The sequence below is a fragment of the Anser cygnoides genome, chromosome Z, assembly GCF_040182565.1.
Source record: "Anser cygnoides isolate HZ-2024a breed goose chromosome Z, Taihu_goose_T2T_genome, whole genome shotgun sequence".
Taxonomy (NCBI): Eukaryota; Metazoa; Chordata; class Aves; order Anseriformes; family Anatidae; genus Anser; species Anser cygnoides.
In genome coordinates, this window is record NC_089912.1 from 3,807,828 (window position 1) to 3,834,271 (window position 26,444).

Here is a 26,444-nt window from a genome sequence, read left to right on the forward strand (position 1 = left end):
CCTAGAACTCTGGCTGCTCTTCAGCTTTGGCCTTATCTGCCATTGTTAAATTGGTCTCAAAAGATCTATCCTGAGACTTGTGTGGTTCCCTCTGTGGGACAGGTAACCATAGTTCACCTTTTAAAGCTGATGAAGAGTTGTATGACTCATCAAAGAAACAGGCCCAACTGTTCCATAAACAACTGCTAGCATCTATGTTGTCAAAAAAAAACAGAATGCACTTTCTGTGCAATACAGCAGAACGTTTATTAAACACTATTTGTACAGGCTTCAAAACACAAATATACCTCTGAGGTGTGACGTGTGTTGAATTTTATTTTCATTTCCTTTAGAACAGATATGTAACTTATCAGAACACTTGAAAGCTATACCTTAAGCTGTACCTTATTGCACAGAATGAGCCATAGAATAATGGTGTACTATTTTCTAGTCAGTAGTGAGACACAGCACTGCTTGACAAAATGCCAAACTTCCAAGGAAAGCTCTTCTGATAAAAGAATTGGCTTTGTCTTAAAACTGTTCTTTCGTTAACCCTGATAATCGTTAGCACTAAGTTACCAGGAACAGAACGTAGTAACCTGATCAATAACACTGATAAATAGCATTTCATATCATCAAAAGACAAAGGGACACAGTCATTGTCAATATGTTGTCGTTGTGTTCCTTTGCTTTCTAATCTCACGAATAAATCTACATTTTGTCTGTTGGCTCTAAAATAAGATACGTGTTTCCAAGCATTCTAGCTTTGCTATTCTCAGCACTCATGTTTTCCTAATTAAAACCTCATGCATCAAAATATTTCACCACTTTCCTTTCCTACATTTTTGTCTTTTTATTGATTTTGCTGTCTGTAAAGCTTGTCTCATTTTTGTAGGAAAGCAAGTAAATGCTTTAGCAGTTACATAGATATCTGCCATCTCACTTAACAGCTCTGTGAGGTAGAAAAGTTAGTTTTGCCTTAAAAGGCAGAGAAACCAAGGCAAAGGACTAAAATTCTTGTCACTTCAATCTGTATGACGAAGATGAAAATTATGATTCACATTTCTCAATCTTAATTTCTGCCATATATTCTTGCTAAATGAAATTACCTTTAATTATTACTTACGCTGATGTATAAGGGCCATGTAACACGGTTAGATGTTACTGTCCCTTTTCAATAAAGGTAAGAGTTCCGCTGACTAGCGTAACAGCTCTTCAAAATACTCTCATTACCTTGTTAGTCCGTATTTCAAGTCAGTTTATATTAAAGTGCTTAGTGGTCAATTATTTTCAGTCACCTGAATTCAGAAGTTACATAAATTCCTTCAAAGAAGTCTGCTGCTAAATATAAGCAGCTTATTCCCGTAGGGGTCCTATCTTTGCTTTGCTCCAGTTATCAAGAATTTCACTTGTTTTCAAGATTTAACAGCTAAAGCATAGAACTGACTAGTGCAAATGCTTAGGCACAATTCAATTAAAATGCATACATTCTTTGTTTGTGCAGAGGCAATAAAATGGCATATAGCTTGCTCCATCAGTAAACATTCCAGAGAACCTTAAAAAGGTGCATGTCTGCAAAACATAGCAAAAGAAAAAAATGTGGGATCCAGGATCCCATTTCACAGCATAGTACGATTAAAATAAAGTTGTCCAGTATGTTTTTGGAGAGTATACTTAAACCCAACGGAGATAATGCATCAGTTTGTCAGTGATACCCAGCCTACCTCCAGGTTTATATTTCAAGTAGTGTAAGGCTTGAACAGTATACCACCTAGCAACAATAGCTAGTATGTTGCTTCATCCATATTGTCATCGCTGTCAGCACCAAAGTCATCTCCGTCTTCAAAATACGAAGAAATGTAGTCATTTTCCTAAAAAAAAAAAAAAAGTGCAGATCAAAATATTGTTGCTATGCTTGTGACAGGGACAATTTATTAAAAAAATGTGTTTTAAACTAGTTGAGCACAGAAATTTTGAAACAGTAACATGTTTTCCCTTACTTCTTGTGGGGGAAAAAAAAAACATAATTAAGTTCCAGTATCTATGAAAGAAGAGGCATGGTTTTTCAATGTAATTGTCGTGCCCTATTTTGGTGAAGAAATTAATAATTTTATGTATTGCTTGGGGCAGGACACATTCCTGTTTGCAACCTCATATTTCGGAGCTCTTTCAGAGTATCAAATCTGAAATACTTAACTACAGTGCAATGTACTGCAACAAAGAAAATTAATGTCATAGTGCCTTTCACTACAACTCTCATTCTGCTTCAGAGAGGCTAGGGACATTTGGCTCACAGTCAGCACACAACTCAATGACTGCAATCTGACTTGGTGTAAATAGAAAACTAAAAAAAGCACCTCTTCGTGCTCCTCTTCATCATATTCCTCTGGTTCTTCTGCTTCGTCATCATCTTCACCTTCTTTGTCTTTTGTTTTGTCTTTCTCATCTTCAGATTTCTCTTCTTCATCATCCTTCTTTTCCAACTCCTGTCAGAACACAATTTTGTTTGTGGTGATCCCATGTTAAGGCAACAGCATACCCTCCACGCTACTAAAGTGTTACACTGCAGTTAACAGCGAGATGACTAGCATAACAACATTGCACAACTATTTTTTTGACAATAACTAAAGAAAACATTAAGCGCCAGAACTTCATACAGACTTGTTTTATCAAGTATAAGCCATCAGACTTCCATTCTAAAAAAGGTATGTCTTCCGTAATAAACTGAGATGATGATTTCCCTTTGGCATCCACTCTTGGAATAATTCACAGTAGAATGCCATGTCACACCTGACAAAATAATATCACATGCCATAAAGTATAGGCACCAAACAACTATTTCACCTTTTGGCTTCCCATTTACACATGGTGTGTAATCAACACCAAAATCATGTTCACTTTCCTCCTAAATTCTCCCTTATCTGTGTTTCTTCCCTCTCAACTTATTAATAGGTTTATTTCAAACATCAGCAGAGTGGTTAAACAGCAACAATTTAAAAGCTCTGGCACCAATTCCTCCTTCATTAAGCTGTAATAGTAGCTCTAGTGTTCACAGTTGGTCTACATAGCTAGTGGAGAAGAACATGAAGAACAACTGGACAATGTGTTCAGAGTCAAACAGAAGCAACAAAAAAGCAGTTTCTCCACAGCCCAGCTTTATCCTTATCCCCTTCCTTGTGCAACCATACTGCACAACAGCTGTCAGTCAGCGTAACAAGACAAGGCCAGAAAAATGCCGCTGTGCTTATTCCATTTAGTACCAAGAGCCATAACACAGAATTTGTTTTCCTTCAGCAATTTGTGTTGTACAATTTAGCAAGATTAAGCACATCTTACCTCAATTTTTTTCAACACATCCAGATTACTTTTAGGGTCAGAACTGTTTGCCTTTCTTGGTTTCGCACCTGCTGAAATAAAATATATTACGATTATTTATTTGGATATAAAAGAACAATTTTTTTATTTGCTCATAAGAGCATGTATCTTGAGAATAGGAACTGCCATGGAAACCCCATATTCTCTATATTAAAATTATCTTAGACTTTAAGCTACATCACTTATAGAGGTGTAGTGGCCTTATTTATCTAAGTGATGTGTTTGGGGCCAGTTTTAAATTCTCTTTAAACGGGTATTTGACCAAAGGCTTGGCCAAACTATGGCATTTAGTTTTGCAAAATACTTTTCACCTACATACACTATATTAAGAAACTAGAAAAAAAAATCCATGTTGTTATTTTTCATCAACTGAAAAGATAAAAACAAATTACTATGCAGTAATGACAGCAGCGCTCTTCAGATAGATAAGTAAAAAAAAAAAACGCAGACAGGAGAGTATATGAGTTACATCACGGTAATGTGGTTACTGCAGTGAAATGGCTTGTGGACCAGAGATGGCTCTTAATGAACACAATCTTTATCAAGTTACTCCCTAAAATTCAGCCTTGTACTACTTAATTATATTGTGGAGTAAAGGTCAAAAATAGCATTCCGTGTACCCAGGTATGAGCTGTCTGAACTGCAGCACTCTCAGCTTAGGAATACCTCTCCCAGTTCCAGGAGGGGAATTTGACCAGGAGAAACATGGAGCTCCAGACTGAGAAATATTTGAGCAGAGTTAAAGAGCTCTGCAGAGACGTCCTGTTTCCGTGATTTAACTGCCCTTCAGCTCTCCTGCTGTAGGGCACACCACTGCATAAAATTCACACTGTAGGGCTACACCTAATATGTGAGCTCTTCTCAGTAGGGTAAATCTGCCTTTGTGAAGTTCCATACTGGTGAAGCTACACAGCTTCTGACAGAGAAGGTAGCTTCAGCCAGGCTAGTTCATGTTCCTTGCACCCCTTTTTTTTACACTACACGGTACCAGAAAGGAAATTAATATGCACTGATAGAAAGAGAGGATAGCCCTTCTGAAGTGGACAGTAACCCAAAGCGAGATATATTTTATGTGGCCTAATACTTAAGGAGAACACTAGAAGCTGCAAAGAGAGTGACTGCATTTTGTCATAAGTAAGATTCTGTTCATTTCAGTGTTTTGCCTAGGAAGGGATTATGTGACAAAAGCACTGCACACAGCTATGGGAAGTCAAGCTGTTCTGTAATAACATATGAACTCTCTCTAAGCAAACACATCCAGAATGAAGGAGGCTTTTAAGGAAAACAAGTGTGATTCAAAACGATCGTATCTGCACAAACACCTGCAGACTTTTAGAGACAATTTCTATTGAACAAACAACCTGGAAGCCAAAAGAGACATGCAAAATCTTTCCTTAAATGGTGGGCGTCTCCAGAGCTCATCGTAGTATTAGACACACAGACCCATTATTGGACAGTAGAACTTCAAGCAAAACAGCTCCTCACATCCACGTTGTTTTGAGGTGCGATGGAATACAATCTAATCTTTTGAAACACCTGTTACAGTAATTTGGCTTAACTGCATACATCTAATTGATGTAATATGTATGCATATAGCCGGCCTACAGGAGCTGAGGCCAGTCAACTTACTTTTTTTTTATCATTTTTATTTTGATTTGAGGTGTTTTTTTTGGAGACGTTGGTGATACCTAGGATCGCATGGTCCACAGCCCAGGCTAAGTGTGGATGAGATGTGGAATTCTACCTAAAGTTATGTCAGTAAAAGTCATGTGGTCAGGTGTTAGGTTAAAACACTCAGGGAAACCAGGAGGTAGGATAAAAACGAAGCCAGCCCTGTACATGTAACTGTGCAGTGATCCAAAAACCACTCCTACAGTCTATGAGGTAGGAAACTTGTTTGCATATCAGTGCAGATAAAATTCACTGCACTCCCTCACCTTTATTCCACTCGATTATAAAGTGTCACCTAACATGTCTGTCCTCAAAATAACCACGGATGCACACCAGACAGGCAAATGTGTCACTCATCAGCTACATACAAACCTCAACACAAAAGTATTACAACTTTTGTATGGTCTCCATATATATCATCAATATTCCCCCCGCCCAAAAAAAAACAAAACCTAAAATCATATGATTTTTGCTTTTAGAAAAAAAAAAAAAGCATTTTTTTTTTATCCAGTCAAATTTGGATGGTCAGCTGGTCTTTGTCATTAAAATTTTGTAACAAAATGTACTTTTTAAGAGCAAATAGAGAAACAGGCACAAAAGACTGCTGAAAGAAACCGCATTAATCAGTAATTCTTTGTGATAATCAGAACATTAGTGTATCAAAGGAACAGTAGGTTGGCATTTAAAATTTCATGGAATCTCAGGGAGATACTTGTTGCCTGCAGGCTTATAAAAGCCAATGTAATTTCTTCTTTTTTAAGAAAGAAAATGGGTACGTGCTGTTTTATTCTTGAAAGATTTTGCAAATAAGTAGTTAATTTGTGGTTGAATCTTGCAGTCTACCTTTAATACCGTGCTTCTCAGTGACGCTCTTAAAAGGAACAAAGCATCCAGCTGAGCCAGTCTCCATGACTACTACACATTCCCTTTTCTTTTTCTATTTTATCCTTGAACTGAAAAATGACACATTAAGGACTTGGACAAAGAGAACAAGAAAGTAAACAATTATATTTAACAGACAGCTAGAAACAGGGGGCCAAGCGTTGTTTCACATCAACAGAGCAACAGGCTTCTACAGAGAACTTAAAATAACAGTCATGCACAGGAGAAACACTTTTAAGAAGTTTTTTTGTTTGTTTGCTTTTGTTTTTTTTCCTTTAAGAACAACCAATACCAGCTCCAACTGCTGTTGAAGGATCTGGTTCACAATTCTGCAGAAGAAAGCTGAAAATAAACAAAAAAAGTAAAACCAGGGAAAATAGAAAGTAACCTATTTTAAATCACATATGAAACGCCTAAAAGAAATGCAAAATTCAACCAAATCATAAACAATATAACTGAGAAATTGAAAACATGAAGAAAATCTGAACAGCTGGCTATTCTTTGAATAGAAGAAGGGGGAGCGATCACAAAATTCCAAAACAAAAAAGTTTTTTACATTTTTAATCTTCCACTATTACGTATTGGCAGCTAGCAAGTTAATACAGTACATCAACATCAAAGGAAGATAGATCTTTTCCTCTAAGTTAAAACATCCTACAGAAACAAAGCAAAAAACATAAAAGCCAGGCAGACTAGTAAATTATTTAAAAAATAACTGCCAAAAGCCCTGTTTAGTAGGCCTAGTTAACATTTCTACCATTTTTTTCCCCTAACCAGCTCCAGCATGTTTTCTTACACTCAACTAGTGTGTATTAAATGCTCTTTAAAAATATATAATCTACCTTTTTTCATTTTTTTTCTTGGCTTCATCTCTCTTGGGAGTCTTCTCCAATCTGCAGAGAAAATAGCTTTAATACGTGTGAATAATGATTTACTGCAGTAATCCCCCCGCCTCCCACTGACCCTGAGAAGGCTGGGGCCCCTGCTATTTTGTTTACATGTATGCCTAATTGTTTTAGCACCCAACAACTTTACTGAATTTTAGCTGTACTTTAAGTTGAGGAAGTACAGTGAGGACCAGGATTTCACCCAGTTAATGGAAACTGGTATCTGCTCAGATGAGACGAAGTTCAGCCCTTCCAGTGGCCCAGATGGCCTCCAATTTATGCACTATGATTAAGCTTGCAGTATTGACCTACACTGGTACCTTTGTGGAAGTTTAATGTCATAAAACCCATTTAACAGTGACAAAGAAACCGTGGTGGTTTTTTTTTGTTTGTTTGTTTTTAGTAACATTTATGTTTGTTCCCAGTTCAAAACTGGTATCTGCATGGGGAGTAAGGAAGAGGAAAAGCTAGAGGTCAAGCTTGCATTCTTGCTGTTGTTTTGAATGAGTAAAAAATAAAATCAGATTTGTATTTTTTTGGGACAAAACACTTCCCCTTGATCTGAAAACATGACAAGGGCATAACCCTCAAGAGGAAATAGATGCCTTGGTAAGGATTTGCGTACTTTGTATTGCTTTTAAAATAATGAATCAAACATTTAAGATCGGATGATTGCACAGGTTAGTAGAGAATTAGCCTTTGGTAATCTCAGATATTACCTGGGGTCCACGCTGCATGCTCCTTTTCCCTACTCAGGTACTTTTTACTGTACCTTTCAATTGCTGTAGAGAAAGATACAAAAAGTTATTGAATTCATTAAAAAGGCAATCCAGACACTCTCTTTGGTATTTTCCTGTGACTAAACATACAGTATATCCTCCTTTTCCCACACAGAGCACTTTCTCATGCTGTTGTTGAACCTAAAAACAGTTTCATGTCACTGCTTTGAGCAGTTGTCATGGCACTTCCCAGGACTAATCATACACCAAGTACTTGAAAAATCTGGATTTTATACCCACCTCCCTCCCCAACAACAGAAAAAGAATATTGGTTTTCATTTTTTGAGTATCTCCTTTCAGTCAAGAGAAAGCTGTTCCTGTCCATCAAGCTGATGTATGGGCTGGAAGGGCAGACAGAGAGGCGGATCAGAACCTGGCTGAACAGCCAGAACCAGAGGGTGATGATCAGATGCAAAGTCTGGCTGGAGGTCCCCAGGGTCAAAAGTGGTTTCAGTCCTGATAGTATCTTCATTATGATCTGGATGATGGGTAGTGTGCATCCTCAGCAATTTTGCTGATGACACAGAACTGGAAGGAGTGGCAGAAACACCAGAGGGTGGTGATGCCATCCAGGGGTACTTGGTCTACAGCTCCCTCGCGAGGGGAGCGGAGGGGCAGGCGCTGAGCTCTGCTCTCTGGGGACAGCGACAGGACCCGAGGGGACGGCATGGAGCTGGGACAGGGGAGGGTCAGGCTGGGGGTTAGGGAAAGGTTCTGCACCCAGAGGTGGTCGGGAACTGGGACAGGCTGCCCAGGGATGTGGTCATGGAACTGAGCCTGCTGGAGTTCAAGAAGCTTTTGGACAACGCTCTCAGGTTTAATTTTTGGGTGGTCCTCTGTGGAGCCAGAAGTTAGACTCCCTCATCCCTGTGGATCCCTTCCAACTCGGGATATTCTATTTTGTTCTGTACTGGACAGGCTGGAGAAATGTTCTGTCAAGAAAAATTTGAAAAAGGAGAAGTGAAGAGTCCTGCCCCTGTGGAGTAACAAGCCCAGGCACAGGGACAAGTTGGAAAGCAGCTCTGCAGAAAAGGACCTGGGGTCCTGCTGGACACCAAATTGAACGTGAGTTAGCAAAGTGCCCTTGCTGCCAAGAAGTCTAACGGCATCCTGGGCTGCATGAGGCAAAGTATTGCCATCAGGTAAAGAGGTGATCCTTCCCATCTTCTCAGCACTGGTGAGGCTGCACCTGAAGTGCTGAGTTCAGTTTTGGGCTCCCCAGCACATGAGAAATGCAGACATACTGGAGAGAGTACAATGGAAGGCCAGCAAGATGATGAAGGGACTGGAGCACCTCTCCTAGGAGGAGATACTGAGAGCTGGGACTGGTTAGCCTAAAGAGAAGGCTCACGGGACGTCTTACCAATGTCTATAAATTTCTGAGGGAGGCTGCAAAGAGGACGGAGCCAGGCTCGTGTCAGTGGTGCCCAGTGCCAGGACAGGAGGCAGTGAGCACAAACTGGAGCAAGGAGGTTCCCCTGAGCACCAGGCAGCACTTCTGTGCTGTGCGGGTGGCTGAGCACTGGCACAGGCTGCCCAGAGGCTGTGGGATCTCCTCCTGGGGGATCTTCCACAGCTGCCTGGACATGGGCCTGGGCACCCTGCTCTGGGCAGCCCTGCTGGAGCAGGGGTGGAACCAGATGAGCTCCTGAGGGCCCTGCCAGCCTCAACCATTCTGTCCTTCCATGACTGGGGGAAAAAATAAAAATAAAAAGATAAAATTTTATATTTCTATGCTTGAAGCGTATAAAAGGATAACATGCAGATATACTCAGGTAAACATGGCTGAAACATTAGAGGAATGCTAACCCTTCCGATTCCCTTCAACAGTTTCACAGTCAATTGGTGTCACCAGTCGGTGACATTTATCACCACTGTCCCCAAAGCATCCAGAACTCCCAGCTCTCAGAAGGCCGTGTCTCTGACTGATCATGACCAAGTTGCAGGACTTTTGCAATGGCAAACCTCTGCAGTATAACAAAGAAATGTTTCTGAAACACCAGCAACATTTTTGTCCGTTTTTCCTCTTTCCAGGCACAAGAACTAAACTGAGAAATGCACTGCAAATAATACAGTAGTTATACAGTATAGGTACATGCATTTATACTGCAAAAAAAGTCTTCTACAATCTTTCATGACAAAAGCAGTACCAAAACTTAAGTATTTTTTAATCAGTCCCATTTTTTCTTATCACATTACCCTGCCCAACTGCAAAATCCACTTAACACAAAATTATTGATTCTGACGTCAGTAATAACTCATTACTTGAACAGGGATAATTTTTGTGGATGTTGCACCAAAAAAAATCAACTTAAGGACTGTGACCTGTACAGTCAAAGACTTCTAATATACTCACCAGGGAAAACAGTCAGAAAACGAAGATGTCAGAAATTAAACTCAATTTTAAACTTGGTTGTGGCAAGGGCAAACAGAAGACCTACCTAAAACTGTGCAACAAAAATACTGTGTTTAAAATGGCACTGTCTCAAGGGGCATTTAATGTATGTGGCCTTTACAGATGCTGTAGGAAACTATCAGCAACAGAAGGGAAAGAAACTAGTAGTTTTATTTCAGCTTGACGACCTTTAGTGAAGAATTAATTGCTGATGCCATCAGTAAGAAAATACACCTGACTGACTCTTGCTACTCACAGTTAATGAATTAATTCCAAACCCCTGCCAAGGTGACAGTCACCCAGCTGCAGCAGATATACCTGCAGGAAAAATATGAATGATTCATAGCTTAGGAAGTGAAGAAAACTGAGAACTTAAGGAATATGCCTACTACTTGCTCAAAATAAGTGTTGAAATGAATGATGAAAATCTCTTCTGTACAGTATACTACTGCATCAAAATTGCCAGGTAGTATTAGATATGTACCTGAATAATGAACGAAAGATAGATAGCTATGTCCTAACTAATTAAAATGTTTCCCTTCTCACACTTCAAATGACATTTGGCTCTCAGATGTGCTGTTTCAAACAATCCTTTTGCTCTTGTAGCAAAGCCAGTCTAAGAAATTCCTGCCCACAGTCCCCCTACTGCCTTTCTCTTACTCCTAACTGATGTTTTGATGAAATAGAAGAAAAAAAAAGGGCTGTAAAAAAGAAAACCAAAAAAAAAGAAAACCAAAAAGATCAGTTAAAAATAATGAGATGAAAGCAAGCTGTTTAAGCTGCAGACAACCATTGCACCATACTAAAACCCTGAAACTGAAGTGTTTTTCTGCAACTGAAAGTTCAGTAGAACTTAAAGCAATTTATCAACTTATCCCCAGGGAGACACTGAGAGTAGCTGAAGATTTGACTCCATCAAGTAGCTGCATACCTGTTTTTTTTACTGAAAATGTCATTTTTTTGTGGAAAAACAGTCACGAAAGATGACTGGGCACAGTCATCAACACACAAGGCACAGTCAGCAATACTGAGAGAGCAGCACACCTCAGAAAGAAAGATGCAGAAGCAAAGATGATTTTGAGGTAAGAACTACCATGTGAAGCACAGTTGGAAAAGAGAGCTAATGTTCTCATGAAATAGCTGCTTCCTTGGAAATTACTCTGACAGGCTTCCAGGCAAGGCAGTTTCCTTTTTTGTGCCTCAAACAGAAATAGCAAATTTCAAGCCTGACAAAGATCAAGGACACAGGAAGCTTCTGCGAGATAAGAACCTCAAAATAGTGAAATTTGTTTACTTAAGAGATGAAGGAGTAATTTTGAATTCTTTTACAATCATAAATGGATCTAGAGATGAAGATCAGATCTCTTGTTCTCCTTGCCTCATAACCAAGCGTTTACCTGGCAACACCACTGCGCTGTGCTACAGCTGCCTTCTGTGTCCTGGTGATTGCCCTACTCCAGCTGTGGGTCAGAAGAAATATTCTGCTTTTTGAGAACCACTTGTTGAGAGTTCAACAGGGACTGGGATCCAGGAGCTCATGCCTGCCACAGAAATAAGTAGCAAGTATCAGATGATCAGCGGTATCTGCTGTGAGAAGCCAGGGCTCCTGAAATTACTTCGGTCTCTGTAGGAATTCAGGGGCAGCAGAAATTCCCAGGGAGTTTCTGAAGGAATACTGAAACACCACAGAGACTGGCTGAACATCTGTGTTCAAACTAAAAAAAAAGCGGGGAGAAGGCTGTATGCTCATACCGAAGTGTGCTGCTCCGGTTCAAACAGTGATTTAGTACAAGAACAATTGGACAATCAGTAAGGTGCGTTAATCACAGTACTGTACTGAAAGCCTAGCAAAAGATAAAAGTTGCACACAGTCTCAAAAACAGCTGGAATTCACCAGTACACCATGAATTAAATGTACTCACATTTCAGAGAGGATGAGACTGTGTAATTGTGTATCTTTATCATGAATATCCAGAGTCAGAAAATTCTTTGATGGGTTCAGGATGGATATTAAAGCTCATGTTTCAGAGTTCAGGTGAGTTCTCATTATTCAGAATCAGCACACAATAGCAACAAGAAAGATTATCTGGTGTTTGGCTATACTGGATTTCTTAAACATTTTTATAAAGCTTGCTAGAGGCAGCCTACTGCACTGACTGGACCTTGGGTCTGACACAAACAGCATTGCCCAATACGCTCTACTTCCTACCTTCTGTAATAGTGCTTATCATTTATATCACTCAGAAAAAGCACCAGCACCCACAGGAGGATGGCAGAAACAGGCAAAAATCACAAGTGAAAAGAAGCACTCCTCCCAGTAATAACCTCCTGTGACTCTTCTGTGTTTAAAATACTGCCACAGTGAGGTAAACAGACATTGAGCTGTTCCTTCCCTGCTCCCCTTTCCTTCCTTCCCACTAGCTCAGTTTTCTGACCAAGAAGCTTGGATTTTAAGAGTATAATGATGTATGATTGCATGTGCAGTATCGCAGAGCATTTCTTTTTAACCAAGCAATAACAAAGCTGTTGATGTTTAATTACATATAAGAAAAAGCCATTCTCAAGTCACATAGAGTAAGAGCAAGCTTTTAGCTTCAAATCCAGCTCTAGTGATGCAAACCTTGGTAAATCACTTATTCTCATCTCAATCTTTGTATTTCAGGTGACTTGTCAGTAATACTTACCAATCGTCCCTGAATGGACTCGGGAAAAAAAATCATGTTCTAGAACAGCACATTTTATAATATCCAGCTATTAAATAAAATACTTTAAGTATGTCTTTACGTAACTAAAATGGCAGATGAATTTCAACTCTAACATTTACTATAGATTTGTCTGCTCCACTGCAAAATTTTAGGGTATTTTAAACATGTAGAAATGTCTATTTCATTAACATATAACTGGAAGGATTGCAAATACTTGGTCATAATGTTTCTTACATCATATCAAACAGAATAGATGTTTAATACCTCACTTTTTTTTTTTTCACACAGCAGTTGCTTTCCAGTTACAGCACTTGCATGAGTGATCTGCAACTTCTGTAAGTGTAAACGCAGCAAAAATCCCTATTGTCTTACCCTGGCTAATTATCGTCCCTCATTATCAGCACTAGATACATCTTCAACACATGCATTTCACTACATTATCCTCCAGAGAATAAATACTGAAGACATAAGTAAAAATGAAAAGCACATAAACAAACCTTCACGTTCTTCTTCTACTGCCAAAAAATATGGCATTTTTTTCATAGTTCCTCTAAAATCTTGTTTTAAGGCCAACATGTAATCTTCGTCTTCTCCTGTTTTCAGAGGCACTGGCTTATTGTCTGTACTCTGTACAAATTATGTTTATTATTTATAATGTCTTAATATCCATCAAACATGCAGGAACACTAAAAAAAGCTACAATAAACACATCTAGTCCTGAAAGAGCGCAACTCTGCATTATACCACTTTGCAAGTATACTTTACTGCATTCTGACATGCATAATTTTACAAATAAATTATACCTTTTATGACTTCACTGTATCTGTCTGTAAAGATGTATCAAGCAATAAAGGAAGAATACATTAAACTTCTGAAATAGCCATTCACATCCATGTTAAGCCCACAGGGTTCTTAAATCCCAAGAGTGCTTTTTCTTGCCAATCTAAATTAATCAGAAACTGTGGCTTCAGTCAGTGTAGCCCAGGTCTTAACGTCTTCTAAAACAGTATTGCACCTACATTAAGTATGATTACTCTGAATAATATTGACACAGTTTGACTAATGTCATGTCACAACCAGGTAGCACACATCTCACTTCTTTCACTTGAGTTTAAATGAATTGTTAAGTTTTTCTTGGTGTTTTGTTTGTTTGCTTTTGAACTATGACTCCTGAAACTGGAAGTATGAATAAGCAAAAAGAATTTTTTAAATATACAGCAAACTAGGGCCGAAGATGGAATTAGTATGTAGTAAATGGATATTTTTGTATGTAGTAACTGGATATTTTTGTGTGTAGTAACTGGAATTGGTATGTAGTAGCTGCACATCACCTGACACATGGTGCACAGTCAGTATCTGAGCGGTAGGTTGCAATGCACAAAGCACTGTCACAAGTCCCAGAGCTGGATCATGAAAGGATTTTACTATTTACAGCTGTATTTGCTAGATGGCCAACATTTTAAATCTCTAATGATGCTGATGATATGCTGATGCACCTTAACTGGGTTTTAATTGCATTTACAGGAAATCCATAAGAACACAAAAAGCTCCTGTAAGAAATGCGTAAGCGCAATGATTTACTGCTTAAAATAATTTCAGCATCAGTCAGTCAACAGCTGTGATATCACACTTTTGGTCACTGCCCAATCATTAAATATAATTCATGAAATTTTTAACAGTTCTAATTATGCCACAATTTTTCAATAGCAGAGTGGAAGAAAAATGTTTAAATTCCCCGTGGCATACATTAGATATACTGGGGCTAGCAATTCTGCTACAAGGCAAATCCACTGCTGACTGCAGAAGCTACAGTTGATACAGAATGCAGTTTCTTAGTGCTGTCAAGCAGACAACATTTACAATAGGAACCATGTAGATGGCTTACTACGAATGAAATCATAAAATTTGAATTGTAAGGGAAATAGTGTACTATGAGGATATGTAATGTGGTTCAGTAAATCAAAACCATAGGCAAAATAACTATTCAGGCGAATCTCAGAATAGCACCAAACTTACAAGTTCTGTAACATGTGTGACTGAGAAAAATTTCATGCACCTTGATCAAATCCTGACATAAATGGGAAATTCTGTCATATGGAACTGCAACACTGCAAGACTACTTTCCAGCCTCAGAATTGCCCAAGTTTGCCTGCGTAGCAGGCTCAGCCTAGTAAGAAAATTATTTACTCTTTCTTCCCCTTTAATGTTCAGATACATCCTAAACACAACCCAAATATCCAGTCTCAACTTCCTTAATTATATAGAACATCTCTCCGTTGTTTTCAAGTTATTTTCACATTCTGGCTACAGAGGCACAAAACACTCATCCTGAATCTTTCTGTGTTTGCATCAACAATAAACTTATAAATCCAGATCCATTCACAGCTTCCAAGGCTAGCATAACTTTATTTCAAACAAATTCACATCTTCAGTGTTTCCATTACTGTAATGTCCAGAAAACCAAATCAAGCTGAGGACTTTAATGAATGAACATCTTGCAAGCAATCCAGTTAACCATGGGACACCACAGTTAGCAAAGGGACAGGAAGCGGTAACGATAAAAACAATAACGGCAACAAATGAAAGTACATTAAGTACTTCAAAACTGACCCAAGTGCTTAGGGTTGTTCTTATACTTCATCCTATTATCACGATGGAAGTGAATACACTTTACCCAAACAGTAAGAGCGTGCTCTAAGGTAGCTGCTGTACTTACAGGAAATGGTGGGGGAGGCTTACACACAACGTCGGGAAGAGATGCACCTTTAGAAAAGCCAATGGCCTCAATGTTGAAGGTAAACGCAGCACGTCCTCTTCCTCTACCTGACCCAGCCATCTGGAGTTACTGAAAAGATTACAAGATTACAGGTTTTTAAAGATTTATTTTTGTTATGTATATGAAATGTATTACCTATAAAACTGCTGTGTGAAAACCCAATGTATAGCAAACATTGCAGTAATTTTAAAACGGCTCTCAAAGATCATTCTAAATAGGCAAAGACTTTAATGTCCAACTTAAGCTCTTCTGCATACTATAAATTCGGTACATGCTTCAAACCAACTCCTCTCCCTCGTTTCTGCTAGCCACCTCTGCATGCCAGGAATCATCTAATTACCTCCTAAACGAGGAATTTCATACTTTCCTCTTCTAAAGCTTAGATCCACTGAGTTGAGTTCAATCAGGGCTGACAAAGCAGAAGAAACGTGAAGCAAGATAGGCGAAAAAAAAAAAAAAAGATCATGGATCATCAACTTACTATGAAGGCATTTTGCATTTCCTGAATGTGTCTCAAAAAATAGTTTGGATTTGTCTCTCATGCCATCTTTGTCCCTTTGTTTTTTTGCATTTCCTTTATCTTTGTAACTAGCTTTGGGTTCAGAAAAAGAGCCAAAAGCAAAGAGGTTTAAGGTAAAAGCATAAAAGGATTTCTCTCAGCTCCACTTCAGCATATTTGCAAGCTAACTGTTGATAAAAGGAGGCTGCTTTAAACTGTTTCACAGAATATATTAAAGAAATAGCCTGCAGGTACAGTAATTTGCTGCAACACTGTAAAAAAAAAAAGCCTACCTTAACAGCCACATCTCACTCCATCACAGAATTGTATGACCCATGGTCTAGCAGGTAAAGCAAACTGTGAGAAACATTTTTCTGGCCCAGAAATCCCATGTGCTGCTTACCATAAACTGCACTGCTACCCTACGGCTTACCAACCTGCTGGGTATGATCAAGCTTGTTCCTGCCATCCTGCTCTACTTGTAACAACGAAAATAGTTCCAAGGCATCCCACTGCAGGCATCAGGGTGAGACAAGAACTCCAAATGGGAAGCAAGAAACAGCTGCCAACCAGTCAACAAGGAACCCAGGACAGAATGATGATTAGGAACAAAGAAATGCCTACTTAAGATTTTTTACAATTCCTGCAAAAGCAAGAAATGGCCTTTCTATTAAATGTCGGTGAAAAACAGGTATGTTCTCGTGTATTATTTTCAACAGGAATAAGCCCTGCTTGGATAAAACAAAATCACTTTATAGATTTCCAGGTCAGTCAGCAACACAGAAAACTATCTAAAAATAATCATAAAGCCCTAAATAAATCATTTTAAGAAAGACAGCAAAGAAAAATCTAAGCCTGAGCATTTAATTAACTAAAAATACAAAAATAAAATAAATTAGCAAAGTCATTTGAAAAGAAGATGAAAAAGAAGACGTAAGCCTGACAGAATTGAAGACAGGTAAAAGATAAAGCAAAGTTGGAAACATGAGCAATTATCTAGGTGTGAAAAAAGGGAAGCAACGACTGAAGAAAACGAAACAAGAGTTGAGGGAGATGTCCAGGTATCAAGGAAAGGCACATTTTTTGGATTCAATATAATGGTCACTTTTTAAAGTTCAGCTTTAAAATTAGTTCTGAGATTTTCCTGAAATAGTGAATAAGTCTGGTAAGAAGTATCCAGCTTTAAAGCTAACCCTCTTCCAAGTGAGAAGTTTTGCTGAAACTTACAATTTCTTGAGTGTTTAAGACGTTTCTGTCTACTGACATCATAAGGCGATCAAGAAGGAGAAATGACAAGGGAAACCATGTTTTACAACTAACCCACTAAGCCTGACAAAGTTACCAAGACAGCTTTATACCTCAAGAGCCATGACCGAAGTCTGACAAGCACCTGGGTGCATCTTCTTATCTGGGGACAGTTTCCATCCCATTGCACCAGAAGGATGTGAGGGCCACCTAAAGCACAGTTTAAGTGTGCACCGTTCTACATACCAGCCACAGGAGCTGCCCGTGGTGTTGTGTTATGTCACCCAGGCAGCCAGAGGCCTGCAGAGGCCTCGTGCCTGCTGCGGTGGCCAAGCACCTGGATGAGTCCCTGTTAACCTGTCCTCTGAGCAAAACTCCCCATCCTGCTGACTTTCAGAGAAGGGTGAAAGGGGACTGGAAATCCAGTGGAGGATGCAAAAAATAAAAAAAAAAGGGAGGTGGAGGGGTCGGGGGGAGCAGGTAAAGGAGAAAGGGCTGAAGTTTAAATGCTGGGATTTTGTTTGGCTTTGCTTTACCTTATGTCCCTGAAGGTATCAGTGTGGGTGCAAACACTTGTCACAACAGCCTTGGTCCCCTGCAAGGTGAAAATATACCCGTTTGGTTCCCCTTTACCTTGTGCCCTGTCACACCCATCCCCTCACGCTGCAGGGCACCCACCCTATCCCCATCCCCCCTCGCACCCCCAGTCTGTGTCCCCTCATCCTCCACATCCCCTGATGCCCCCCGGTCCCCTCACACATCCCCAGTACCCTCACACCCCCTGTCCCTTCACCCCCCCCCCCCCGGTTCCCTCACACCCCTTGTCCCCCCTCACAACCCCCTGTCCCCTCACCCTCCCCATCCCTGTCCCCTCATCCCCCCCCGGTCCCCTTACACCCCCTTACCCCCTTACCCTTCATCCCTCCAGTCACCTCATGCCCCCCATCCCCATCCCCTCACCCATCTATCCCCTTACGCTCCCTGGTCCCCTCATGTCCCCCATCCCCTCGCACTCCCGTCCCCACACTTATCCCCATCCCTGTCCCCTCATCCCCTCCGGTCCCCTCACACCCCTGGTCCTTGTCCCCTCACATTCCTCCATCCCCTCAAAACCCCTGTCCCCGTTCCCTCACCCTCCCCGTCCACTGAAGCCCCCTGGTACCCTCACAATCCCTCAGACCTCTCACACCCCCTGTCCCTTCATCCCCCCCGGTCCCCTCACGTCCCCTGGTCCCCTCACACCCCCGGTCCCTTCACACACACACCCCTCGGTCCCCTCACGCCCCCCGTCTCCTCACCGCACCCTGTCCCCTCACCCTCTCCATCCCTGTCCCCTCATCCCCCCCCGGTCCCCTCACACACCCCCGGCCCCCTCACACCCCGTGCCCCCTCTCACCCTCCCTCCCTCCGCCGCGCTCCGCCCGCCGCTGCCGCAGTGGGGCGGTCCCGGCCCCCCCCAGCCCCGGCTCCGCCCGGCTCCCGCTGCCCGCCGCCCGGCGCCATGTCGGCGCTGGAGTGGTTCGCGCACAAGCCCCTGGGCGGCGGCATCTTCTGGATCCAGGAGCGCTTCTACGAGTCGGGCAACCGGGCCAACATCTGGCTGGTGCGGGGCTCGCAGCGCGACGTGGTGATCGACGCCGGGCTGGGGCTGCGGAGCCTGCCCGACTACCTGCGCGCCGCCGGGCTGCTGGAGGGCGCCGGCCCGCGGCCGCTGCTGGCCGTGGCCACCCACGTCCACTTCGACCACTCGGGCGGGCTGCGGCACTTCGAGGAGGTGGCGGTGCACAGCGCCGAGGCGGCCGCGCTGCTCCGCGGCGACAACTACGAGGCCGTCACCTGGCTGTCGGACCGCGAGGTGGCGCGGCCGCCGCGGCCCGGCTGGCGGGCGAGGCAGTTCCGCGTCCCCCCCGTGCGGCCCAGTCGGCTGCTGCAGGACGGTGAGGGACGGGAACGGGGGGGCAGGGGGACACGGGACGGGGGACGCGGGTGGCTGGGGGCGGCGGGGACGTGCGGGGTGGTCGCCCCCCTGCCGCGGCGGCTCCTGGCGGGCGCTGCGGTGAGGCGCCGCCTGAGGGGATGCCCGCGTTGATTCCAGCCCCGGGCTGCCCAGGGACGGCTGTCTTCCCTCCCTGGCGTCCTTAACCTGGCTTTCGTGCCTTTTTTATTTTTTTTCGGAGTCCCCTTTCTCCTGCCTTCTTTATGCGTCAAACTATGGGTTTACAGGTGTGTACAGGCTCCACAGCCCACTCCGGGGGGGTCCACCATCCAACTGCAGTCCTCAGCGTGGCACAAACGTTAACCTGGCTTTTGTGCCTTTTTTATTATTATTTTTTGGCATTCCACTTTTTCTGCCTTCTTTCCACATCGAACTCTGGATTTCCAGGTTCATACAGCCTCCACAACCCACTTTGTGGAGTCCACAGCCCACCCCACAGTCCTCACCACAACACAAAAAAATCAACACACAGCAGGTGAAATCCCTGTTTCCACCTGTTCTGAAAGCATCTTCAGGAACATGCATAGAAATGCCCCCTGCTCGCCTGATTTGTTTGCCTGAAGGTGGAGGATTTTTGCCTTGGAATAAGAACTGCTCAGCGGCACTGGGGGGAGCAAGGAGCCGGCATTTAAAGGCTGACTAATTGAGACTGACGGACCCTCAGGCTTCTTCTAACAGTGTGCCAGCCGACGTGCCAGTCAGTTCTGGCATCTGGTAACCCTTATTGCTTATAAACAGGCAAGGCATAACAGTGAGTAAAAATTAATTAGTGAAATACGCACAGCAAAGCATGTGAGTTGTGTTTTGCAGAAGAATTTACATGAATGTAACATTTCCAGAAAAAGCTTTTTACAGGTATATAAAAAAACAGACATTTCTGCTCATTTTATCAGTTTGATATAATCGTTAACAATAACTAGGTTATTTCAGCAACAGGTAACCTAACTGCAGAATATCATGGGGCAGGAGTTAAAGGGTAGCAGTGCAATAGACAGATTACACCTGCAGATGATTTAGGTAGTAGCTGTCCTAGCCCATCACCCTGCAAAGGTGCTGGAGAAGGTTTAACTGAAGACTTCAGAGAAGATTTGATGAGCAGTTTGGCAACAGTCAGCAGGAGTTTAGGTTGTTTATTCTCCAAAAGGGAGGAATTATTAAAATCATAAAAGGTCAAGCATACTCACTGTCAAAGGAACATCAAAGTTTCTAGTACAGCTTTCATTGAGACAAACTGTGTGGAAGTGGCATGTCATGTGAATGCATGACTAATTGCTGTGGGGCAAGTATATCCAGTAATACTCAAAAGTAGGTTGCAGAGTTACGTTCTGTTAGAATCCAGAGACATGGCTTTTACTCATACAGTGCCCGCTTCATTTATTGGCATCAGTTTCTGCATTACTGTAATCTTACGGGATCTTTCAAGCACCATTCCTTTCAGCTATTTTAGCTAAAATGGCATCTACTTGTATTCTGCCTTACCACCTACTGTCTTCCTAGTTACTTGTATTTTATATATATATATATATATATATATACACATACATATATACATATATACATATATCTGTATGCTTCTTTCAATTCTGGATGTCATATTCTGTTTCCTTGCACTTTTCTTCTCAGCAGCTGGAGCAATCTGAAACCCATTGCACCACTTTGTTCCCATAACTTCACCATCTCCGCTGCTGTTTCAATCACCAGAACAGGCATTTTCTATATAATCTTCTCTAAAGGCAGGCCTGCTACTTCTATCAAGGCTTATGAGCATTTCCTTTAAAAGAGAATTTGACTAAAAATTCTCTCTGATAAGTTTGAGGCTGGCTGCTGCTGCAGATGTGGGGACCCAGTTCCCAGATAGGTACAGCATGGTTAAATGCCAGCTCTGCAGTGACTTCTAAACACTGTTCCCGTGCTTTGCGAATGGACATGAGTGGATGACATCCCCCATCCCTACCCGTAGCACTTCGAGATGACTGCACTCCCTGAGTCGCACTCAGCCAAGGCACTGTGCTTTACATCATCCCAGAACATGAGGCAATACTTTCCAGCCCACTCCCAAAGCATTCAGGTCCTCTGATGAGAGGTTTGGCTTTCAAGCGTGAAGTACCCTTGTTGTCCATAGGACAACACCCTCAGGCTTGCTGAGTCTCGAGTAAATCTGAGGATACCTGCTGGTTGAGTCAGATGGTTCTGTAACTGTCGTACTTCTAATGCAATAGAAGTTTGGGAGCTTTTTCTTGTTCACTTTGCAACCTGAAATGCATATTACAGTTCCAAGCATCATCCTCTTATGCAGGTCTTCATTTCCTGAAGTTTATGGTACTGGATGTTATTTTTTATAACTGTTTTGCATAGTTATTAAGCACATGCTTTAGAGAAGGTTTCTTATTCCTTCCCTTCACAGCCCTAAAGTTTATGTATTTTATCACCTGTGAATTAATGGATTTTGCACTTTTATAACTAAGTTGGCATTTTAACTTAAATATAACAACAGACTTGTTGTTAATTATCTGCCAACCCTGGACTGGTTTTCTGCTGAAAACACAAGTTCGGGCTAGAGCAATGAAAAGACTTTCACATTTAAAATGGAGAATAACATTCTGTTTCTATGTGTCTGATTCAAGACGGTTAAGAAACATATTTGGAGGCCAAACTTGCTCCTCCTTCTGCGATTTATATCCTGTTGTTTTTCCATGCAAAAGTGGCTGCAGTTAAGTTCTAGGTGAATTGAGGATAAAGTTTAATAAAATGTGAAATACTTTGGAAATTTTCAAAGGAGACATGGCTTAGATGTGTTCTGTTTGTTTCCTGTTTTATTTTCTCTATCATTTCTTTTTATATTGTTCAGCTCATTAGGGTGAGGATTGGTTCAGTTAATACAGCTCAAGCCTGTGTTATTCATTACTATCACTGGAAAATACCATCTTGTCAAGTGCATTTTTCAAATGCCTCTGGCACTCAGTGAGAAAAAAGGTCCTGCTCCCACTGTTGTGGACGTACGCTGTGTATAAGCACACATGGGTAGCTGTAGCACATGGGTAGGCTGTACATTTTTCGTGGTGTTTAATGTGCATGATAAATGCATGCATTTATCCCCGTAATGCCTGTGTTTGCAGGGGATGTCATCAGCCTTGGAGACCGACAGCTCACCGTCATGCACATGCCTGGCCATTCCAGAGGAAGTATTTGCTTACATGACCGAGAGCACAAGATTTTGTTCAGCGGAGACGTCGTGTACGATGGATCCATGATTGACTGGCTTCCCTACAGCAGAGTAAGTGACTACGTTGCAAGCTGCCAGCGCCTGATGGAACTGGTGGACAGAGGTCTGGTGGAGAAGGTACTGCCTGGGCACTTTAACATATTCGGAGCAGAAAGGCTGTATCGCCTAGCTTCCAACTACATCTCCCAAGCTGGGTTTTGTCACAAAGTGTCTACTTGTGCCATGAGATCCATTGCAAGCATAGCACTTCGTGTCACAAATTCCAGAGGCACTTCTTCTTGAATGTGCATTTTGTGTGGTCTGTCCCCTTGTGGAAAACCAAACGACATGTGAAGATGTTGGTGCAAGCAAAATGCAGTATGCATTAGGGAAGAGCTGGCAAAATGATGTGGATGAGCTGTAAAAGTTCTCGTTTTTGCCGACTCTATTCCTGTTTTTATGGAAAAATGCATAAGCTAGTAGCTTAGCCAAAGCTGCCATTTTTCTTTCTATTTTTTTCAGGGCATGTTTGCACACATGTTGTGATCGAAATATATCGTTTTATTTTTGATATGATTCTAACAGATACTTATATGCCAAAACGAGAGGTTTTACATCCATGCCTAAAACTTCCGTGATGTAGCACTAGCATTGTGGCTGCTCACCCAAATCCTGCTCAGGTTTTGGCCTAGGACAGCTGATACTGATGCCTGATTTATGCTGGGAGTAGCACCAAAACGAGAGCAATACCAAGGCAGGATTCAGTGGGCAGAGAGAGATAAGGACTTTGGTGTAGCCATTATCACCCGCAGCTCGCTGTCCCCTGCAGCAGTCATCTCAAGCATCTTTGCAAAGTAACTGCTTGGCAGTTTGTGCAGAATCCACTGATGTATGGAAGCAGTATAGACCAAACTTCCAAGCTGGATGATACAGATAACACCAGCTTAACAAAAAACCTATTGATGTGGATCCCACAGCAGACAGACTACTAGGGCTTTCATGCTTCCCAGTAGGGTGCAGGGGACACGTGTACCCTGACGGAGGAGGAAGAATAAGCACTGTCACTGCCAGGTAGGGAACTGTTTTGCTTACAGGTGTGCTAGTTAATGAATTAATGAATGCATGTGTTATGCTAGACTGTACAACGTGGATTGGGCCCTTGCTTGGTGTGTTGTTTTTCTTCTTTTCTGATGAGCTCATAAAATAAAGTTTGATTTACAGACTAGGGTGTTCTCTGAATTCGAGAGATCCAAATGGGCTGCTGCAAATGTGAAGGTTTTATTTGTGTTTAAGAGTATTTCTGTGTGACTGGATTGTGACTTGGCTGTTGGCGCTCTGTGGGAGGGACAGCGTGGAGGCAGTAATATCGCTTTGCCCCGCTGCAGGTGCTGGATGAAACAGCTGGCACACTTGCTTCCACACAGGGAATGTATCTTGAACTGTTTACTGTTTGCTTATGAAGTGTTTTGGTGCCTATGGAAAAGTAAAGCACTCGCGTCTGTTCTAAAAAAAAGCTGAATACATTGAGGAATGCCAAGTGACATCGCAACTTGCTTTTGAGCCTGGAATGTGTGATATTTAAAAGTTGTTGAAATGGTTAATGTTCATGTAATTATTATAACAGTCTATGTACTTATCTTCTTTAAAAGGACACTGTCTGATGTTGTTTTAATATATAAACATATACTTTCCTAATAAGATTGCAAATGTTTTTCCCAAATTTTAGTGGAGTTTTGCCTTATTTGTTTGGCTTTCACCTTATGTGGAAGCTTTGCTTTTCCCTCTCATCATGCCCGACAGAAAGGGAGCCCAAAGTTTGGGCCTGAAGGCATGGGAGAGTGGAAATTAGTGGCCTTGTTAATAGGTGTAAATTCCGGTGATAAAAACGGCCTTTTTGGGAAACCAGTTGCAAAATAAAAAGCACCTCTGTCTAAAAGTGATGGAGAGTATCTTATGTAGCCCTCTTCTCCTTTCACAGCTCACTGCACTCCTGTCTTTACTATTTGAGTATATTCTTCACTGAGAGTAGTGCTGATACGCTGCCTCCTTCTTGTTAGCAGTGCCTGCTACGAGCTGTAGCAAAATTGTAGGTAGGCAGAACAAGCGTAACAATGTGGCACCTGGAAGACTTGTTATCACTTTGGATCATAGTCTCTCTTTTGGAGTAATTCAGGTATGCTGACGTATTACATGGGGAGTGTTTAATCAGTGGATAGGTTTGTGTCATATATGAAGCCAAGAGCAGTTTGTTTGGCCAGAGGAAGGAATACAAAAGGTTAGTTAGTCTGGGAAGCAAAAAAGCCATTCTGTGAAGAGGCACAGAACAAACTTCACCTTGTGGCTTTCTTTTTTTCTCTGCTGACTAACACACTGCTTGTTTTGTAGCAGTCCACACTGTTCTTTATAGCCAAGGGTTCGCAGTGGGCAGTCACATTGGTGGGAAAGTCAGAATGGGTGAAGAAATACATGGCGGTGAAGCTCACACCAGTTATCTGGATGAAGCCATGGTGCCTCAGGTTACCCAACAGCAATGGATTGAATTCCTCCAAATTAGACATCTGCAGCATCATACCAGTAGTAATCTTGCTTTATGATTTTGTGATGAGTGCGCAGGAGCACTCATGATAAACCTGTGCAATAATTTCTAGAACAGAGACCTGTTCTGTCACAAAGTCTGCCAATATCTAGGAGATTGCGAGAGTTTCAGAAATGTTAATTAGCAGAGTGAGATCAGTTTGAATTATCATTTTGTCTTACACAACTGTAGTTTCACCTATTTGTTCTCCCCTTACAAGTCCTGAAGCCAGATTCTACTGTACTCAAACCAGAGCTCCTGGCAGGAGGCTCACAGGTATGCCAATTGAAAAGGAAAGATTTCCTCTTTCATTTGTGTTTAAATCTGTGCTTAGTGTTAGCTAAAAGACCCTTAAGTGTCCAGGTCACTGTTAAAATGCCCTATTGAACCATACTTAAGCCCATTAAGTATATGTAGAAAACAGCAATTACCTGTTCCTTATTTTCCTTTACAGGAATCTATGGAGTAATATCCTAGATCAGAAGTGAGCTTTATGTGAACATAGCCCAAAATGGGGTGAGTTAGTAAACTGCTGCTATAATCCCGTTGAAAGTAGTTTCTGAGGTTTTGAGATTATTTTTGTATTATAATACACTATTAGGTAAAAGATATGTTTTATATAAAGAACTGTCTCTGACTATTTTTGTTAAGTATTACCAAATTTGTCGTTGCGAGACTTTGACAGTGTCCCTTTAACACTGCTTGGATTAAATATTTAAAACAGACATTGTAAGTTTAAATATTGAAGCATTTTGGACATTTGGAACTGTGTTGCTTTCTTTGTAAAAACTAATGTATGTTAATTCAGTTTTCAGTAGGCTAGAGAATTTACAAAAAATTCAGCTGGGAATTTGTGCTCTGTAATTTGTCAAGACTTGTGGTGTTAAACAACAGTTTACACAGACAAAAAAAACATAAATAATGATAATAAAAGTGTTACAGTTCTGTGTGGTCTAGTAATTTCTGTTATTTTAAAGAGAAATACTTACTCATTTTAAATAGAGTGTAAAATCCTTAAAAAATGCTAGTGGTGTTCTGTGCAAGAGGATGCATTAGAAACATTTGCATATCATCGACTGCTGCTGCATATACAAATCCATGAGTAGGTACTTCTCAAAAAAAAACCACCGCAAAACAGGCTTTAACACATACCAGAATTAGGTTTTCTATGGAATTGGCACACAGAAAGTGTAGATATGATGAAAGTATATACTGAGGGATGAATTTGAGTTTGGGAAGATTTTGTTTATTATTTCCATGCAAGACAGCAGCTAATGAGAGCTGTTACGTATACGTGAAACAAAAAATGTTCATGTAGCTTTTGCTTAACACATAGCTTGAAATAATGCCTCTGTACTTCCTGTTTAGTTCCTAATAAAAGAAAGACTCTAATCTATTTTGAATAGTCTCTGAAGCCTCTGAAGGACTGAGTAGTGCTGACTGCAGTGATGTGTGGACGTGCAGCTGGTGTGTTCGTA

General features: G+C 41.5%; 2 protein-coding genes across 4 annotated transcripts; one reads left to right on the top strand and one right to left on the bottom strand.

The window, feature by feature from the left end:
• Positions 1–199: 199 nt before the first annotated feature.
• Positions 200–18,802, bottom strand: POLR3G (RNA polymerase III subunit G). Of its 3 annotated transcripts, none has more exons than XM_066988546.1 (9): positions 17,730–17,788; positions 16,386–16,510; positions 15,390–15,518; positions 13,171–13,300; positions 7,514–7,576; positions 6,750–6,800; positions 3,316–3,386; positions 2,337–2,465; positions 200–1,850 (listed from the first exon to the last, which is right to left on the bottom strand). In XM_066988546.1, the coding sequence occupies exons 3-9, from the start codon at positions 15,507–15,509 to the stop codon at positions 1,764–1,766; spliced, it is 651 nt and encodes a 216-aa protein (XP_066844647.1). In that variant the 5' UTR covers positions 15,510–15,518; positions 16,386–16,510; positions 17,730–17,788; the 3' UTR covers positions 200–1,763. The 3 variants fall into 3 exon arrangements, with proteins under 3 accessions (XP_066844647.1, XP_047907567.1, XP_066844646.1); XM_048051610.2 differs by lacking the exon at positions 16,386–16,510 and adding an exon at positions 18,722–18,802 and having other exon boundaries at positions 201–1,850; XM_066988545.1 differs by lacking the exon at positions 16,386–16,510 and adding an exon at positions 18,590–18,663 and having other exon boundaries at positions 201–1,850.
• Positions 18,647–26,362, top strand: MBLAC2 (metallo-beta-lactamase domain containing 2). The gene is made up of 2 exons (XM_048051604.2): positions 18,647–19,130; positions 22,306–26,362. Exons 1-2 carry the CDS (start codon positions 18,695–18,697, stop codon positions 22,692–22,694), a joined length of 825 nt encoding a protein of 274 aa, XP_047907561.1. The 5' UTR covers positions 18,647–18,694; the 3' UTR covers positions 22,695–26,362.
• The last annotated feature ends 82 nt before the right edge of the window (positions 26,363–26,444 follow it).

Coding starts and splice junctions, on each gene's coding strand:
- POLR3G (XM_066988546.1), bottom strand. CDS start 15,509: ATGGCTGGGTCAGGTAGAGGAAGAGGACGTGCTGCGTTTACCTTCAAC. Junction 13,301..15,389: donor AGCCTCCCCCACCATTTCCT/GTAAGTACAGCA, acceptor TAATTTGTACAG/AGTACAGACAATAAGCCAGT. Junction 3,387..6,749: donor AAGAAAAAAAATGAAAAAAG/GTAGATTATATA, acceptor ATTTTATTTCAG/CAGGTGCGAAACCAAGAAAG.
- MBLAC2 (XM_048051604.2), top strand. CDS start 18,695: ATGTCGGCGCTGGAGTGGTTCGCGCACAAGCCCCTGGGCGGCGGCATC. Junction 19,131..22,305: donor CAGTCGGCTGCTGCAGGACG/GTGAGGGACGGG, acceptor CTGTGTTTGCAG/GGGATGTCATCAGCCTTGGA.